The sequence below is a fragment of the Taudactylus pleione genome, unplaced genomic scaffold (genome assembly GCF_031769625.1).
Source record: "Taudactylus pleione unplaced genomic scaffold, aTauple2 ptg000156l, whole genome shotgun sequence".
NCBI classification, from domain to species: domain Eukaryota; kingdom Metazoa; phylum Chordata; class Amphibia; order Anura; family Myobatrachidae; genus Taudactylus; species Taudactylus pleione.
In genome coordinates, this window is record NW_028284558.1 from 19460672 (window position 1) to 19481435 (window position 20764).

General features: G+C 40.8%; 1 protein-coding gene across 1 annotated transcript in view; it reads right to left on the bottom strand.

The window, feature by feature from the left end:
- Positions 1-20764, bottom strand: part of LRP1B (LDL receptor related protein 1B) — a 1691377-nt gene that overhangs the window by 392289 nt on the left and 1278324 nt on the right. Inside the window, exons 37-41 of the mRNA XM_088474914.1 lie at positions 19223-19352; positions 14597-14723; positions 14325-14476; positions 13912-14036; positions 7300-7671 (exon numbers count right to left, since the gene is read on the bottom strand). Of these exons, the coding sequence (XP_088331040.1) occupies positions 7300-7671; positions 13912-14036; positions 14325-14476; positions 14597-14723; positions 19223-19352 (906 nt within the window). The remainder of the gene's footprint in view (positions 1-7299; positions 7672-13911; positions 14037-14324; positions 14477-14596; positions 14724-19222; positions 19353-20764) is intronic.

A 20764-nucleotide genomic window follows, 5' to 3' on the forward strand; every position in this document is an offset into this window, starting at 1 on the left:
GGAAGTCCTCAGATTTTTAGGGATGTAGTTAGGATGCCGGCGGTCAAAATGCCGACCGCCAGAATCCTGACACTGGAAGCACGGCTTAGGACTAAAAGATATGGATATAAATACATATAAATACAGGCGCCTATCATTAGACCCACGCTGAAATCCTGACGCCCGGCATACCGAACGTAGGTAAGCCGGGCATCGTGAGCTGTTAGCCGTGGGCAGGAAGGGTTAGGTTTAGGCACCCCCGGGGGGACAGGGTTAGGCACCCCCCTGGGAGGGTTAGGTTTAGGCTAGGGGAGGGGGGTTAAGTTTAGGCACCCCCTCTGGAGGGTTAGGCTTAGGGTGTGGGAAGGGGGGGTTAGGGTTAGGCACCACAGGGGGGGAATTAGGGTTAGGCACCACCCCCAGAGTCTTAGGGTTAGGCACCCCAAGGGAGGGATAGGGTTAGGGGGGAGGGTTAACTATACTTATCAGTCGGCATCGGAATTTTGACCTGTCAGGCATCCAGGATCGGGAATTGAACCGGCGACTTTTCAGCCGTCGGTATTTCATACCCAACCCAGTTTTTTATTATGCTGAGGAAGAAAAACATAAAGCAAATCAGACTATAATGTTCGCAGCAGCAGGTGTGCAGGGAAGCTGTGAACTGTCCAGTCATGTTGCGGATAGGACAGCATGTGACAGTGGGCAAAGGTCATGATATGGGAAGGGAAATGGTGGCAATAAGAAATCGCAGACTTAGTTAAGTAGTGGAGTGAGCAAGAATTAATTTCAGTCTCTTGTCAATATTATATAATACGATTGTTGTGCCTATATGAAACAAAGATCATACATCTTACTGGTTGTAAATAATATTCTAACTCATATTAACTGCAACATTATCCATCTTGCTTCAGAGTGTGAGCTTATATGCACTCTGCATGAATCTCCACAGCCACTATGCAACATGGGGAAGAAACTGTATTTGTGCAGCAGACCTGCAACTTCTATTACTAAAAACCTCGGCACCCCACACATATGCTGACATAGGACTGGTACAAGTTTTGATTGTGCATGCATGGATGTACACCAGATTATGGCTTTACAGTGGCATATATATATATATAAAATTTGAAAACTTGAGGTGGCATTCAGAATATGTAAACAAAATAGACACGGAGCCTCCGCTAGTCGAAGTTTCAATTCTATTGACAGAATTTTCATCAGGACACAGAAATCAAAAGCACATACATACTAATATACCCTTCACCACTTACCCCCAAGTGCCAATAAGCCTCCCGCTGACTCCCACCAGTGCAGTCCCAGAGCCCCGTCGTGGATAGCTGAAGTCATCGTCGGGAGACTCATTACCCAGTGTGCAGACAAAGCTCCAGTCAGTGGGAGGCTCATTGGCACTTAGGGGTAAGTGGTGAAGGGTATATTAGTATGTATATGCATTTGATTTCTGTGTCCTGATGAAAATTCTGTAAATAGAATTGAAACGTTGACTAGTGGAGGCTCCATTTCTGTTTTGTTTACATTTTCTGAGTGCCACCTGATGTTTTCGAATTTTATATATGTTATGAAGAAGGCACCGAAACACTTTGGCAGCTGAAAGTGGTGATAGTGCCGAGTGTGGAAATTGCATGCATGCATATATATATATATATATATATATATATACATATATATATGTATATATATATGCCATACTAGCTACATGGTGTTGCCCGGGTTTAAATCTTCAAGTGTTATTATGTGATGTCGTCCAAATCGATAAAGTGGAAGTCCCGGAACTGTCTTCCTGGCGCACCACTCCATTAGGAACTCCCGCCACTCCATGAGGAACTCCAACCACTCCATTATTAATCCCAGACTAATTGCCACACCTCTGTGAAGTTTTCATCCAAATCTGTCAAGTGAAAGGTCCAGAACAAGCTCCCCGGATCAAAGTTCTGCCCAGTGTACACCAACGGGAAGTCAGACCTGGACCCTACCCCCTCTAAAATCTGGCCAGGATTTAACTGGACCATATCACATTGGTTGCATCCCAATCAGTGCAGGGGTATATCTTCAAGTTATTACATTTTATTATGTGATGTTGTTTAAATCCAGCCAGTGAAAGGCCCAGTACAGGCTCCCGACCCAGCACACTCCGCTGTGAAGTCCAATCAGCACCCCAACTACTCCATTAGGGATCCCAAACCAATTGCCATCCCTTTGTGAAGTTTTCATCCAAATCCATTCAGTGGAAGGCCCAGAACAAGCTCCCTGGGTCAAACCTCTGCCCAGTGTACACCAACGGGAGGTCCGACCAAGAGCTCAACCCCCTATCATGTCCCCTGGGATCCAATGTTACCACTCTGTTAAGTTTTCATCTAAATCCATCCAGTGGAAGGCTCAGACCTGGATCACCTCGTCTGAACAGGCTCCCTTGGTCAAGTTCTGCCCGGTGCACTCTGCCATTAGGTACCAATTGCCACCCTTCTGTGAAGTTTTCATCCAAATTTATCCAGTGCAAGGCCCAGAACAGGCTTCCCAGGTCTAAGTTTTGCCCAGCATCCCCAGGTCAAAGTTCTGCCCAGCGTACACCAATGGGAGGTCTGACCAGGACCTCAACTTCCTAGTATGTTTTCTGGGATCTAATGTTACCATTCAGTTTAGTTTTCATCCAAATCCATCCAGTGGAAGGCTTAGAACCAGCTCACCGGGTCCGTACAGGCTCCCTGGGTTAAAGTTCTGCCTGGTACACTCCGCTGTTAGGTCCAACCGGGACCCCAACTATTCCATTAGGTGTCCCAGGCCAATTGCCACCCCTCTGTGAAGTTTTCATCCAAATTCATCCAGTGGAAGGCCCAGAACAGGCTATCCGGGTTAAAGTTCTGCCCAGCGTCGTTGGGTCAAAGTTCTGCCAGCGTACACCAATGGGAGTTCTGACGAGTTGCCAATTTTAATAGGTAGATATGAGCGCTTGAATTTTTAGAGGAAAGGTATGATAAAAATAAATATAAAATCAAATATAGATGAATAAAAATAATTTAAATAACTTTTTTATTTAACTTTTATTAATATTATTTTTATTGTTATATATTTGGTTTTATATTTAATTTTATCATATATTTCCTCTAAAAATCCAAGCGCTCATAGTGTACTGTATCTACCTATTAATCTACTATTAACTAAAGTGATCTGCTGCATCTACACACAGAGCGTGACAGATCCCCTGTATCTTGTATAAGTTGCCAATTTTAATGTTCAGTATGTCATGGATTTTTTCTACAGTGAATTTGTTGTGTCCTCAGTCAGCTGATAACATCATTAGAGACTCATTCTTCACATAAGACAGGGCCATGAGCCATACTTTCATGTTCCAGGAGTGCTATGAAAATTAATAGTGATATCATGTATTCAGATATGAAAACTCTTATGGTTTCCAAGCATTTTCTTTGCCTCTTCTAGAAGTTTTTTTTTTTATATTTTAAACAAACATTATCTACTTTCCATTATTTAGAACGACCAAAAAAAAGCAAGACAGAAGCTAAAATCCCCGTAAGCCAAAACATGAAAAACCTTTTAGCAAAAACATGAGAACCTGAGGGACGGTCCCTGATCTTATGATTTCACTTCTTTAGATGTCTTTTGAAAAACAAAATGTCTATAAAACTTCACTTTTGCTAAATCCTGAACAAAACAAAATAAATGTTACCAAAAAATTTGCAAAAATTTATTTTATAAGAGCTTAGAAAAATCTTAAAATAAACTCTTAATATTCTGAAAAATGCTTAGTCTATAGTTGTCTACAATTGAAAATGTAAAAATGTAAAATATTAAATGTATTTCATTAGTTCATTATTAAATAAAAAAATACTAACACTTGTTGCTGCTGATCAGATGCATCTACACATCAGATGTGATACTGTCTTTGAATACTAAATTTCCTGTAAATTGTATTTCATCAGTTCAAATATAATGCACTCTTTCCAGTTTAAATACTCTTATTTAATACATAGTAAGCACAAAGAACAAGAATCAATGACAATAATATAAAAGTAATAGTCTGTAATTCTACACAACAAGGTGATGAAATACTACTGCACAGAGACATAAATTCTAATTCCTCAAAGCACTTGTAGCTTGCACTACTGTATATATAGTCTTCTAATAGGCGACACACTGTACATAACATGCAGAATCCATTTAAACTTATATAACATTAAAAATGCAGGATGTTTAGTCACATACACTCATCAACAATATAATAATTGCCAGATACAGCTTGTTATATTACAGAATTGAGGCTGAAGGTTGTACACTGTATATGAAGGAAACGGGTGTCTTATACAATGACCTCATCTTGAAAGATAGGAATTTAGCCATGATGTGCCAATCATTCAAAGGAAGTTGCTTCTACTGTACATTCAGATATGTAAATACATTCAGAATTAGGTCTAGTTTAGACCAGATAACGGCAATATATGTCTCTACAGCTGCTATGGGACTAGAAGTTCCAGCCATACTATACACTCTTACAGGTGGACATGTCCATCGTCACAGCATTGTCAGTTTTATGTATTTGAGTATTCATTAAATTATTTAAAATGAGTTGAATTGCAATAAGCAAGACATCATCAAACTGACACATTGATTCTCTTACCTCAAAGGACATTATCAAAGGAAGCACCTTCAGTAATTCTACCAATGTGTTATGAAATATGGTTCAAATACCTTCCTACTTTCTATATTGCATGAAATACTGTCTAAAAATATTGATTATACTCAAATGTATATGTATATCACTAACCCTGCAAATTAGGTCATCTTGTTATACAATTGTAGAAACGTCTTCATGTTTTCTGCTCATACATATATCGGCATTAGAAATTCCTTATGTGAAGCTCTCTGCCTATGCAACATTAATGAATACAAGCTCCATGCCCCAACAAATCTATTAATTTATCAAAGCCAAGGTCCATATGATTGGTTTTAATGTGAGTCAAGAGAATATTATATAAAGTATAAACACAAACACTTAGTTTAATAGTATCAAGAACTGGGATCTGAAACATGACTATAGTACAAGTAGGTCAATGACAAAATGTGCTCTTGCGTGCTACTACTGTAATGGCCAATTAGGCTGTTTTAGACTTAACTGGTTGGCAGTTGCAGCATGTGAGCACAGAATGACTGCTGGGAGCATACAGACACCAATACAGGCTGGTGGAAAATACACTCCAATGCTGACCACTGTTGTACAGTGTGCACCCATCATCTGACCACACTAGTTGAGACACATAGAAAGAGGTAATCTGGTTAGTCAGGCCAAGTCCGACTGGGATACTGATGTTTATGATGAAGCATAGAGGCTACTTTCAGCTACCAATATAATCCACAAAACCAAGAAAAACATCAGACTGTAATACAAAAGTTGTCCATATGAATGGCCATATTCTGATTTGGACACAATGCAGACATTCATGCAAATGGTCAAAGTTTTATAACTGCGAATGCATCTAAGTAGCTAAAAAGTCAGACAGTGCATGCATCCCACGGTGTGTATGCACAGACTGAGCAGTGGCTTTTCAGACTCATGGAGATGCAGTGTCTTATGGTCATGTCATGGGAGTGTCATGGGCATGTCGCATAGCTGGTTGCAAACGTAGATGCTTAGTTGCTCACATTGGAGGCCATACTCTGATGGAGATTGTGTGCACTTAGCATGGGGCTGGTGAAGGTTCTGATGGTGCGTCTGATGGTAGCGTCTAAAGATGCACTAAGTGGGATTGTATCTAAAGAAGCACAAAGTGAGTGTTTCAGACCTTGCACAGTCAGAGGCACCTTTGTACACCAGGGGAAGAGCTTTTACCAGCATTAACATAAAGTCACAAACACAGCTATGGGAAAAGCAGCGTGTAACTCAGTCATCCCCCAACTTAAGGCAGGTCCAGATCTACTTTCAATTCTGTTTCACACGCATGATACTGATGTTCATTGTCTGTTATTACCTTGTGACGTGACATATGCATTCAGACAATGGGCCTCATTTAGAGCAGCACACAATGCCGATGGTAATGTAGCTGAGCGATTATTTTATTTATGTGTGACAATTTCTGCAAGCCCCATGGCGCATGCATTACACAGATTGTACACAGAGGTGATATTGCAATCAGGTCAGAGGGTATCAGAACATTGGCGGTAAAGTGATGGGTATTCCTGGGTGGTGACTGGGAGGTGGCTAGTAGCGTGTTATGGGAGTGTCACGGGCATGGTAATTAAACAGCTGAAATCACAGACGCAGGTATAGGAGGCCATGATCAGACGGAGACACTGCACCTGTCATAGGGGCTGGTGCAAGTTTCAATGGTGCAACCGATGGTGACGTATAAGGAAGCACCACTCAATTATGGGGTACACAGTCACACGGATGTACACAGCTTGTAGAGCATTTGCAAAACACGCAGATGAGTGACCGCCAATAGACGCAGATGCATGCGCTTTTGCGTACAATTCAGAATCAGGTTCAATGACTGCACGGACCTCATTGAAGCTATGGGGGGATTATAAATATAAAGGAATAATAGTACACAAATAATACATGGAGGCAGTTAGAGAAATAGTGTTCTCATAGGTTCATACCATCCTTACATCGCATTGGAAAAAAATTATGATGCAATAAACATTTTTGACATTTATAGCATAAATATGTAATAATATCCGTATGCTATAAATATGTAATAATATCCGTATACAAATACCAAATGCACACAGCATTTGTGCAGTATATAATTATACAATATTTGGTACACATGTTTTTTTTTTATTTCTAAAGCATTGTGAAGAAAATAGGGAATCAAGCCTTCCTCTATGGTCACAGGTAAATTTACCTTGTGAATTACTCTAAGCTTTAGTGGTCCATTGTGGACATAACCAATAAATGGAAGCAATCCACAGGGAAAAGAACAAGGTTAACAGACCAACAATAGTTTGCAAAACAAAGTAGAAATGAGACAACAACTGGCCATCTATATACATACTGATACTACATGGGGCAGATTCAATTACCCTTGAGTTCTGCCGGAATCTGTTCAGGCGACTTCACGAGGCAGATGCCACAGAATTGATTTTTGCCATCACGGTACATCCTAATTTGCAATATAGTAAAATTCTGTACAGCATTACAGAGATCAGTTATAAATACTATAACAATGGTAGTACTCCAAGCAGTTATGGAGAGCCTACTTTAGTCATCCCTACCGGCCACCCAACAGTGCATGCTAGAACCTATAAGATTCACTATAAAAACACACAGATAAGCAAATGAGCACTTACTTTCAATAATGATACTTCTTCCTGTCCAATCATCATTGATTAATTGTATATTTCCATAATGGACATCACTGTAGAAAATACGAATGTTTCCTTTATCATTGAACTTGTAGTCAAAAGCCAAGGAGATAACATTTTTAAAATACTCTGGGTTTTCATAAGGTTGAATGGGCGAATTGAGGTTGGTTTCATCAGAGAGGTGAATGCTTTTTAAAATTGTTCTTCCTGAGTAGAGCAAGTAACCCTCATGTTTTAAGCAAGCAATCCCGTTTCTTGCTAGAAAGCCATGAGCACAAGCACACGTCCTTTGGTTATTACCCCGATACAGGCAAATTTGTTGACATCCTCCATTGTTTTTTGCACAGATGTTTGTCCCTGCAGAGAAAAAAATAATTCAGGCATTTTGTGATGGTAGCAGGTCAGTTATCAAGTTTCTGCTACTCCAGCCTAAAGATTATTCAGTTACAGTGTTTGCAATTGAAGAACGGAGCAAAGTACCATGAAAGAACATTTTGTTTGAGGTTACATGATTCTCTAGGTCAGGGATGGCCAGCTCACTGCTCTTTATAGTGTTAAATGTAGCAACCAGCTTGGAACAGAAGCAAGGGCAGGACTGTGCAGTGGCAGTGTCAGCATTGGTTGCTGGGGGGGTGGTAGTCAGCAAAAGGAGAACAAAACCTGCAGCCAGATCTTGAGACATCATCCTCTGCTTGTCGCAGGTTAGTCACAGATAGAACTCATTCAAGGCGAGATATATCATACTTCTGAGAGTGACCCATCCGTCTCCCTTTAAGAGAAGGATAAAACTGTGGTCTAATTACCTTTCTGCTCTCTACACAGGCTCTAGCAGCAACAGTAAGTAGGGAATAGGTGAGAAATTATTTGGGAGGTCTGATCAGCAAATAAGGGGGGTGTGAGAGAACTTATAGTATGTGAGGGATCTGATGACATCTAAAAACCCTGCTTGAGACACATTGGGAAGTTTGATAGGTATGGGAGAAGGTCTATTGGCATGTGGGGAGTTGTGATTTGCATGTGTGGGGTCTGATGACATGTAAAGGGTATGCATGAGAGGTTTGATATGTATAGGGGAGGTTTGTTGGCCTCTGGGGAGTTGTCTGATGTGTATCATATATCATGACATGTGAAGGGCATGCCTGTGACACATGGGATGGTTTGATTGATCACTTCAGGTGACTTTATCTTACTGGTTTTGTGTATGCCATCTTGCATCTTATCCTAGCTTCCTGTGCTTTTCACCAAACATTTATTTTATACCATACAGTATTTTAGTAATTTAGTGGGTTTTTTTGCAATACAGCTACCAGCCGATATTCAACTTCTTGAAATAGTTTTGGACTCTCTAAATTTAGCTCTAGTACTTAAGTTGCACTTTTTCACCTCTAGAAGTCTTTCCTGAGAAGTCATGTTGTGCAGCTCTGGGTTTGGAAGCCTGTGGTGTCAAACTAGCAGGGATATTCAATGTGTAGTCCAGCCAGCACAGCAGCGAGTTATAGAGAAGGAGTTCTGCCAGTTCTGCTAGATTTTCCAACAAATTTTACACAATCAGGCCTCCATAGGGTGGAAGCAGAGGACAGGTGAGCAGCATTACTGTGGGGACTTTGAAAGACCCAGGAATATAGTAAGGTAAAGGTGCATATCAACTACACAACAGTGGAACAACTGCATGATTACAACATTGTAATCGTGCAATCATTCATCATCTTGTGCAGTGGATAATGTGCCCACACTGAACGATATGTCGTTCAGAGCAGGCATCCTCCCTCATACCCGAACATGCACAACCTGTCGATATCGACAGGTTGGCCTGCATGTTCAGGCGATGACAAATGCCGACCAGCGGGAACGCGCATCGCTGGTCGTTGCTGGCATTTTACTGCAGGATTAATGAACGATTGAATGATTTCTCATCTAGTGGATACGCGCCTTAAGTTCTGTGTTGAATAGTTCGGCATTGGAATGTAATGCAAATGTGATTTGTGGTACAGTACATGGCTACCGCTGTCCTGTGTATGTAATAGATCTGTTGGACATATATATAAATTCAACTGATTTGTTATAAATATGTGATGCCCATAGGCAAATGTTATATGGTATATCTGTGCTGCATGTATATTATAAATGTAAATGTGCTTTATTTTTTTGTTTTATGATTTTGGATACAACAGCATTTATAAAATGTCTCACACTCGCTGATAACCCACTTTTGTATTATGTGATAAATCATAGTTTCTGTCTGATGCATACTTGCCTACATTCAGCTCCCTCCTTCTGGGAGGGAGCTGAATGTCTGAGCACAGCGGGGGCGTGGCTAGGTTATGATGCTGCATTGGGCACGATTGCGTCATTGTGGCTTCACCCCCTCTTCACAATGCCTACAATATCGGCATTGTGAAGCAGGGGGTGGGGCCACGATGTCGCGATTCAGCACGAATCGCTGCAGGGGTTTCTGTAAGTAACATGGGGGTCAGGCGGCAGCCGGGAGGCTTGCCTGCTTTTCCGAGGGGTCGGGAGCAGTACCCGATATTCAGGTTGCTCCTGACCAAATTGTGAGGGTAGGCAAGCCTGGTCTGATGCCATTTGTAACATACCAGTCACCATACCTCCCTTAGGGGGCAGCATAGTATGGGTGGTACAAATAGTAAGTAGTGGCTCATCTCGCTGTGTACAGAAAGAAGGTGTTATAAAATGAGTCCCACAACAGCTGGAGTGGGAATGGAGTTCTTGGTGCAGGGGAATGCCATAAGAAAGTCATTTTGGCAGTGTCGATTATAAGAAGTGGTGGTCCCAAACCAGTATCTTGCCTAGGGCTCCATGTGCTCTTAAGTTGGATACACACCTTATGGCAGTGTGACTCAGGTTTGCGATGTAACAAAACATTGTGTCACCATTCAAACTACTTGATCTGCCATACGATGGCACCATGTATCATTACATGCTACATGTAACAACACAGTGTCAGCCATGGAATCATCTCATCTGATGTGCTGCACAGCACATGAGATGATTCAATTAACAAATGGCTGAGAACGAGGGATTAGGCATACACGCTATACAATCTGTACGATATATCATTCCAATCTGCATCTGAACAATATATTGGATGATAGATTGTATAGTGTGTACCCAGCTGTTATCCAGCTCTGATTATTCTTGTGAAAATATGAGACCAGCAATATCATTGCATTGTGGGTCAGCAGCTTTAGAGGGAACTCTTGTTCAGGATACACCTGCTCACACTTAGCTGACCTTGCAATTAAATTTCTACAGTATAAGTTAGTGTAAAAAAATATACATCTTTGGAACTATGGGCCTGATTCAGCAAGGAACGCAGTTGCTAATACGCACGCAATCAGCCTATTTCTGCGTACTGCGAATGCACAAACCAGCCACTGCGATCGGGACTGCGATCACAGTGACTACGCAGACCCATCGCAGGGTGATTGACAGGAAGTGCCATTTGTGGGTGGTGATGGGGGGGGTCGGCGAAATGCAGAGTGCCAGTGCGTTTCAATGCCATTACAGGGGTGTGCATAAATTATCCATTGCGATGCCCTATGCAGCCGGAGGACTCATAGCGTGCGTGAAAGTTAGCAATTTCTTAGTAAGGTCAGGGCATGTGCAAGTGTGCGTGAGGCTGCGATAGTACTCGATTGTACCGATTTTTTTGCAGTCTTGCTAAACATTACGGATGTGTGTAAGGTAAAGTGGGCATCCTTAAGTAGTGCTGCGGCTTTAGCATACTATCGCAGTTGAACTGTGTGCGTAATCGCTATTGTATTCGCAGTTGTGTTCTGTAGTGAATCAGGCCCTATGTGAGGGGAAATCTAAATGAAGTTGACACTAATTTACACCCTGAAAGGGACCTCTAGAAGCGGCAACTATAAACACAACAAAGTTTGTTTAGCTGTTGTTTAGCATTTTGTATGAGACTGACAGCAAGAAACTTAAAAGGAAACACACTGTTCCAGAATAATCATCTATACATCGATTGTCTTTGACTTTAGTTATAAATGTACAAGCATCTTCTTAAATTAAATGAAAGCTTTCTCTAATTACCAAAAAAAATCATTGGTGCTAATTAGTAAAGGAAAGCTCATAGGTTTTAACAAACATTGTAGTAAAGCCACTTAATCTCAATTTACTCTCCTGGTTATGGAACATTTTCCTTTTAATGTTGCAGTAAATGTTGTCTATTATAGTATGAATCTGATACTTCAAGGAAGAACCTTAAGGGAGAAGACTGGTATATTGGACAAGCTGTGTTTTAACATAATCATAATGTTATATCGGAACTACATATTAATATCATACATGGACACAGCACACCTGTTATATGTGACATCACACTTTCATCTTCAAATACAGAAATGTCGGAACACTTAAATGTACTGAATGTCCTACCAGAAGAGGTGGTAACTGCAAGTTCAATAAATGAAGCACCATATAAATATAAGATAGTGGGAACTTATATTAAAAGGTATAGTATACAATGGTACAGTAGAGTAAGACCTTTGGAATGAGCAAGGAAAGCTTCTCACCCCATTTCCAAAATTAGGTGGAAAACAGTTGAGCACACTGCACTGAGGCTGTTGGTACAATTCCGAACAGAACGTTATCTGTGTAGAGTTGTCATGGTTTCCCTGTACTAGTTTGGATTTCCTCTTGGTGCTCTGTTCTTATTAACATCCTGATAGTTTAATCTTCTGTTGACAAAAATTGACCATAGTGTGTTTGTGTGGTTTATAATTTAGATTGTAAGCTCCGATGGGGCAGGGATTGATTAATAAATATTCACTGTACAGCAGATTGTAATGGCACTATATAGTTAAATACATATTTCTAAAAACATGTGCTGGGCTAAAGTTTCAACCCACAGGGGTGAAACCTGTGTCTTGACGTGTGTGGAATATTTACCAGTGTGCGTTGTAGCAAAACATTTCTTTATATAAAAAAAAATTAAAAATTCAGGATTATTTTTGTTTAGCAACAAAACAGATCTAGGGGTCTATTTACTAAGCAGTGTTAGGAGACAGAGTGAAAAGTTATAAGAAAGTGATAAGGTGCCGGCCAATCAGCTCCCAACTGTCTTCTCACAGGCTGTGTTTGAAAAATGACAGTTGGGAGCTGATTGGCTGGCACCTTAGCACTTTCTTATCATTTTTCACTCTGTCTCTTATCACTGCTTAGTAAATAGACCCCATAGAGGTAAATTTACAAAAGTGCGGGTTTTTCCATGTGGAGATGTTGCCCATAGCAACCAATCAGATTCTACTTAACATTCATCTAATACCTTCTAAAGCACAGGTTCTCAAACTCGGTCCTCAGGACCATAAACAGTGCATGTTTTCCAGGTCTCACAGAATCACAAGTGAAATAATTATCTCCACCTGTGGAACTTTTAAAATGTGTCAGTGAGTAATGAATACACCTGTGTACCTGCTGAGTGATCTGGAAAAAGTGAACTGTGTGGGGTCCTGAGGACCGAGTTTGAGAACCTCTGTTCTAGAGGATAATAGCTAGAATCTGATTGGTTGCTATGGGCAACATCTCCACTTCTAAAAACCCGCACTTTAGTAAATATACCTCATATTGCTAATGCTAGCCAGGACTAGATATAAGGCAGTGGCATCAGGCATCATGCAGTAACAGTGTCCAATACCAATAAAGGCTCCTGGAGGCTATGTGCTCTGGTGTGTTAATTTAAGTGACGGAAACCAGGGATAAATTAAGTGCCCCAAAATATCACATGGAGCCCTTTCTAGCTTAGTATTTTCTCCCAGAGCCCATTGAGGAAGAGTGGACCCAAAATATTAAAAAACCTCTCCCTTTTCTAGGGAGGGATTATGTGGAGTAGTAAAATACTGCAAGATACGGCCTCATGTGTCTGTGCAGCTTCCTTTTGGCATCACCTGGAAAAGTGTGAAGAGATCACCCGATTTGTACAGTTTTTAGGATAATGTTGATAGACTTTTTTTTTTTTAAATGATCTCTGATTAGCAGGGCTTATAGAAGGGCTTACCGGGGGATGTGTATGTGAGATTCTCTCAGTTTGCATTGCAGATTATTTTGTAATTATTCTTAAAATAAAATAGTTATCATTTCAACTAATTCAGGATTTATAAACTGAAAGCATTACTTACAACAGACTTGTAAGTATGAACCAAAGTCATTAATAAAACCAAGGTATATTATTTGAAAGTCAGAGGAATTGGTAATTCAATGACCAATACATTTAGTACCACTTGCCATGGAATGGGAGATGAAGAGTAACCTTGGCACGAGCTACATGACGGTCTTACATTTTTACACCGAACCCCAATCATATAAAAAATTGTTTATTGTACAGTGACTCATCCATCACCCAGCGGCCCTCAGAAGACTCTCAGAAGATCCCACCTTTTACAGGCAGTTGGAACACTGCTCTCTATAACTGCACAATATTCATCTGCCACAATTATTCTCAATGTATTTTGCATGTCATTAGTTTTATACTATGTGATAGTTAGTCATGGCTATGTATTGCACTGTGTCCCTAACAATATTTAGAATTGGCAGCATCCACAGTGCAACTGATCATTTACAGCATCAAACCTTTTTCTCTGGCTCGGTTAAAGACTTTTACATCCTTTAGGTTAATTCCAAGCCCAGTTCTCATGGTAACCGCATCTGTAGCATCATTCTTGTGGCCCCTTCTGATAGAGCCATTGGAGTGTGCTCTGCCAAAGAAAAGATCACAGATCAACAATCCTCAGATAATTAAAATCAAACAAGTCATTAAAATGCAACAGACAGCTGGCCTAACAGGAGGCATGGAAACCTACTTGTGTCTGTGACATTGATATGGTTTAGCTTTGAATATCGAGAGTGCCTATTCTGTGGAAATTACATGGCTCTGTGAGATCCTTATTGTGACCTTGCTAAGGAATGGCTAATCCTACAAGGGTGAAGCAGCTGCTGCTGAAATAACATTTTCAGACTCAAATACTTATGGAAAAATAAATTACCTGTCAGACCAGTAAATGTAAGCCCCGAAGACGACAACTGAAAACATATCCACATTGCTTCCTGACAGCACAATCTCTCGATTCCGTCCACTTTCAAGGTCGATCCTTTCTATCTTGTCCGTACGGGCATCGCACCAGTATAATTTGTTTTCCTAAAGATCAGTTGCAAAGTAAACTTTAGATGTACTTTATTGAGAGAATAATGGAAAGGTGAATAGAAGGTGTGTGGCTGTAACTATCTAATGCTCCATAAAAACACAAGGGAAACAGACCTCATAGTCCACCGAGATTCCATTTGGCCAGGCAATTCCCGTGTTCACCAGTACAGTTCTTTCTGACCCATCCAGACGGGCTCTACTAATGCATGGAGTCTGCCCCCACTCAGTCCAGAAAAGGTAACTGAAATATAAATCAAGGGAAAAACAACAGTAAACATATAGTAGATTCTCTGAAACCCTTTAAAGTGTTAAATAAGTATTTTATGATCTGGTGTTTAAAGAAAACAAAACATTGTTGACATTTTTATATATATTCTGCTCTGTACTGTTACTATGAGATTAGCACATTTCATCATAAAAGTCAGTAGCACACACAGGGGGGGTTCTGAGTACCCAGAAACCTCCCTGACAGACTGGAGTGAAGGCAATGTGTTCTTAAGCCCCACCCCCTCACGTAAATTTTGCCGTGATTATCGGGTCAATATGGAGGAGGAGGGGCCAATATGACGTGATTTAATTAGATTTGAGTAATAAGAACATGGTGCCAGCCTGCTAGATCCTGTCCCTATCAGATCTGCTGCAAGATAAGTGTTTTGTAATGTATGTGACATATGTTGTGTGTGTGTGTGTGTGTGTGTGTGTGTGTGTGTGTGTGTGTGTGTGTGTGTGTGTGTGTGTGTGTGTGTGTGTGTGTGTGTGTGTGTGTGTGTGTGTGTGTGTGTAAGGAATGTGACACTATGGTCCTGATTCAGAGAGATGTGGTTGCAGACACTTTCCTATAGCAATTGAGGGAATATGCATATGCCAATCTCAGCTTTCTTTTTGTATGGAACGGTGCGATAGAGTGTACATGTTGTGCGATGCCCATTTCCAGGCGGTGTGGTCTAATTTGTGATGGATATTGAAAACAGTCCAACATTGATGCTACATTGGTCGCACCATGAACATTTGCGGTAGCTTAGGGTCTACTCTAGCTAGTCTCCTCTAATCCAACTAAACATGGCCTGTGAAGCATGTGATTTGCAATTGGGAGCACAGCAACTTTATCAGACACACCTGTAACACTCCCATAAAGTTCACATAAAAACGGACCCTTTCTGCGATGAGCAGTGGCAAAACAGTCAATTGCATAAATATCAATGCTGCCATCATCTCTTGATCCAGCCTAATGCATGCCACAGTACTCTTCAAACATTATTGTGGCCCTTAAAAGGTTATTATTATCATGCATTTTTAAATGCATGAGACTTATAGTATTGTATCCTTGGAGTGCTATCTGTGCATTCCGAGATAGGGACGTCCATGGAATACTGATGGTTAGCTCCATCACTGGTTTGCCACCAATGGTCAATGATTTTGCAGATGGCTGAGGTCAGCTTTTTCTCCACCACTGATAGCAAAGATGCAGATTTTTTTTTTTTATCATTGCATAGTGCTTATCCCCACCCTAACAGATCCCTTAGCACCACTCCTTTTTCTGATTGGCCTGCCACATTCCTATGACCCACAGTAGTGATGCCCATCAATAGTTGGTTTTCCATCAATGATTTCTTGTCATCGATGTAAAGCACCATTGCCACTATCTATGGAGACCATGGAAAGTGAACCTTTTCAATGGCCATCCCTATTTTGAGGTGACATCCAGCAGCATGGGCCAAAATACCATGTTCAGAGGAATGCTTTCATATTTCCTCACTTCCTCTCTGATCATAGAAACAGAGATTGCAGTGGAGCAGTCTTGTCAAAAAGTATGAACAAATATGAGTGAGGCAAGGAAGGAGACAAAATGGTAGCAATGAGAAAAATATGAGGTTGGGAAAGGGAGCAGGGGCGTAAATACAGTATACAATGGAAGGCGGTAGCCTCTGGATGCCAGCTCTGAAGAGGGCACACTGACCTCCTTTGTTCCAAGTTCTGCTTTATGCGCCCCAGAGCAGGAGTAAACAGGGAGCCTCGATCTCCCAGGATCCCCTCCTTGGAGTCAGATCTCTATGAACAGATCTCCAGCAAGGAAACTGCACCAATGTACATAAAAAGAATGGTGCAGAGGCTGGAGAAAGGAAGACCCTGATCAGCAAAAGGTAGTGTTTGTGTTCTGAAGTATTGGTAGTTACTTGTGGGAGGAGTGTGTGTCTGGGTGCTGCAGCTGCTGGAATGTTGGCAGTGAATGCAGGAGAGGAAATATTGTGTTTGGGTACTGCAAGGGTGTTAGTAGTGAATACAGAGGGTGGGGAGAGTGTGTCTTGGTGGTGCTGCTGCTGGGGTGTTGGCAGTGAATGCAGGGGAGGCGAGAGTGTGTGTCTGGGTGCTGCTATGAGGACAGTGTATCAGGGTGCTGCTCCAGCATTGGCAGTGAATGCAGGGGGTGGGAGTGTGTGCCTGGGACATGCTAGGGTGTCAGTAATCAATGCGGGGCTGGGGAGAGTGTGTCAGGGTGCTGCTGTAGTGTTGGCAGTGAATGCATGTGGAAGTGTGTGTCTGGGTGCTTCTAGGTTGCTAGTAGTGAATGCAGGGGGGAGGATATGTGTCTTGGTGCTGCTGGAGTATTGGTATTGAATGCCTGGGTCAACAGTTTGTCTGAGTGTTGCTAGTTTGTTAGTAGTAAATGTGGAGAGTGGGGGTATGTGTCTGCGTGCTGCTGTAGTGTTAACAGTGAATGCATTTCTAGGGGGTGCTTCTAGGTTGTTAGTAGTACTGTAAATACAGAGTGGAGGGTTTGTGGCTGTGTACTTCTGGGGTGTTAACAGTGAATGTTTGGGGCAAGGGTGTGTCTGGGCGCTACTAGGTTGTTAGTAGTGAATGCAGGAGGGGGAGAAGAGTGTGTGTCTGGGTGCTGCTGTAGTGTTGGCAGTGAATGCAGGTGAGAAAATATATGTCTTGGTGCTGCTCAATTATTAGTATTCAATACAAGTGGGTGATGATGTGTGTCTGTGTGCTGCTGGTGTGTTGACAGTGAATGCAAGGGGAGGAGAGGTTGTGTGTCAGGGTGCTGCTAGGGTTGTTGGAGATGAATGTGGAAGGGTGTGTCTGGGTGCTGGTAGTGAATGTGGTTTAAAGGGAGTATGTGTGCATGCTGCTGAGACAGGGGTGTTGGTAGTGAATGCGAGTGGCGGGGGGCACCAACAACTATCTCGCCCCCGGGCTCCTTTTATGAACTAACGCTCCTGAAAGGGAGAGATATGAGTGGGCAATAAGAGAGACAATAGTGTGACAATCAGAGATATATGAAGGTGCAATGAGAGATATGAGGGTAGCAATGGGGGGAATTTAGATATGCTTAGCTCCCAATAACAGACACATTTCATTAAAAAGTAGAACTACCAAAACAGTAATAATATATATTTTATTTTATATAATCCTTGGTTGTAGTTAATTCATGCACTTGTAATTCAATTGGCATGCAGCCCATTGGTACTTATTAGTTGCTCTAGAAACATATGATTCTATTCAGTAACATTGAATTAGATGATTGAACTTGCTACATGTCAAGGGAAGAAATTAACATGCTGAATTCATTTCCATTTTAGAATGAGGGAGAATTGTTCTAAAATGCAATATTCAGGTTAATTCTTATGAAAATGGAAAATTGGTATGGTATGAACATTTTATTATCATTATCTTTTATGTATAAACTGCTGAAACTGTAAATTACATTAAACTGTACATTGAGGGTTCATGACATACATTACATACAATGACATGAAACATAAGTTAAAATGGCACTATGGCACTGCCCAAATGAGTTTACAAATCTGCAATTAATATTATGGGCAACAAGGCATATTTAGAAAAAACGGTCTAAATTTCCTGTTGTATACCATGGTGTGACACAGGTGTGTCAGGGTACACTGCAGCAAAACAATAAAAACAATAAAACTGATGGCTATATAGTATTTTTCATTTTCAGATAAACAACATATGTACTTTGTTAGTCAGGCCCAGATAGCAAGTAGCTATACATCGCTGTGCAGTAATAGTGGGACAAGTGTTGATAAAGGCCTGAGGAAGGAAACTCAACTGTATGGGGTCCTCCGAAAATCGATAGAAATTCTTCTTTTTGGGTGTCTATCAAGAAAAAGGCACCAAAGCAAGTGCACATCAATGATACAGGCCAGCAGAGGTAAAAGTAGTTTTACCACTTGCCAGGTTAAGGTGCCAAGTTTGCTAATCTACTTATTGAGTTTCAGATTCAACAAAAAATAAAAGAATTGTGAAGACAAAAAATATATATACATTAAAAAAGGAAAACAATGTTTTATTTTCATAATAAAGCATTTTCTCATGTGGACTTTGACAAATAGGCAAAAGCGCCAAAATTTATGAAAACTGGACATTTAAGCCTTTGATAAAGAAACCCCTAAATGAGAAAAGGTCATACAGGAGCATTTTGTCTAATTGCACATCAACTTTATTCAAATGTAATCTTATTATTGGATATTACTAATGCATGATAAAATGGGTATAAGAAGAGGCCGGTTAGGCTTGTGCCAACATTCTCCAATCAGTGATATGCCCAGGATTTATAAATGTATTAGCTCATTTTGAAAATCAAAATTGATATTAGTGATTAGTATTATAATTTTAATTTCATGCAATTTTTATGTTTAAACAGGCATTATTTATTTTGTTTTAAGCAATAAATTAAAATGAAAAATATACAACCCTAAAGAATATACTGACCCTTTCTCGGGGTGTACTGCAACAGCTCTGGGCTGGTCTACGCCTTGAGATATCACTACATATCGGAAGGAGCCGTTGAGTCTTGCCACTTCAATCAGATTAAAACCATGGTCTGCCCAATAGATGTTACCTATGTGCAAATACCAAAAATACATAGCAATATGCCAATAAACAATAAATACACTAGTTGAATAAATATTTAAATGATTATAATATGAAAATAAAAAAGTAAAGTCATCAATGTGTAAAGTGAGCAGACTAATGTCCCTGCAGCTCTGCAGCCGTAGACATCAGCCTATGCTGATGTGTTAATACAGATATGTGCCATATCTGCACACATGCTTTCCATAGAATGCTGATGTGTTATTACAGATAGGTGCCTCTTTGTTTAATTAACTGTTGTTTAGCTTATTATTACTGATGAGAGTTTATTATTGAAGATTAGAGGGACGCATATGCAGTCCCTATTGCCTATCACTTCTCTATGGGGTTAACATTTCCAAATCTGCATTGAGGCAAGAAGATATCCAATAGAAGTTGGTGCTACAGAAGCAAAATAGCAAAATCTTGACGGATGGATGCAGTAGCTTTGCAAAACCTTTGATGACAGTTCTATGACAAAGTTTTGATGACCAACATATGTACTGATGCATACTTATTTGTATATATAGTACCATTAGAGGCTGCCATATATACACATAGTCTACTACTTGTTTTTACTGACTCTCAATAAATTACTGACCATGGGATAATGTACAAGAATGTTGACTATGGGCCTGATTCAGAGATGTACGCTATGCACACAGCAGCCGCGTTTTTGGACGCAGCAGCTGTGTGCATATTAGCTAGTGCTGCAGGAGGCGCCTTCAGCCAACATCTCAGATCTGATGTCTGTGTCTGAAGGATCAGATCAACAACATCACCATCAGTTACGATTTTTGCAGCATCGCCCATCTGAGTAAGCCTAAAGCTTCTCAGACTGGCCGACTCATCCTCATCTGTGCTGCCGAGGCCAGTAAATTTGTGACTGTAGATGCAGACATTGGCCTCGGCACACCCAGAAAACATAAACGTCACGCCCCATTTTTTGGGAGCGCTGCCCTCTCCCTACCCCTAAACGTCAATCAGTCATGTGGCATAAGGGGCACTGCGAGGGATCTCGCCAAGCCATTCTGCACATGCGCAGTAATGGTCCTGTGCATGCACAGTTCCCCCGCCATCGGAAGTTTTTATTTCATCTTTGAATAAGGCCCTATGAGACAAAAGTTCATAATTTAAACATGTTCTATGAAAAATAATAGTTTAACATTATAAAAATAGTATGTTAACTTGGCCCCAAAAATGGGAGCAACACCACAGGACCAGAATCTTAAAAACATTGAAAATACGAAAAACTCAAGTGAGAAATGCTGCTGAAACGAATCTCTCTGCAGTTACATTTCTCATATCTAGAGAATAAAGGTTTATACCACATTCGGAAACTTCATAACTTCAGGCATGTAGCATCTAAAATGTATTTCTGCCTGAACTGCTCTCCGAAGA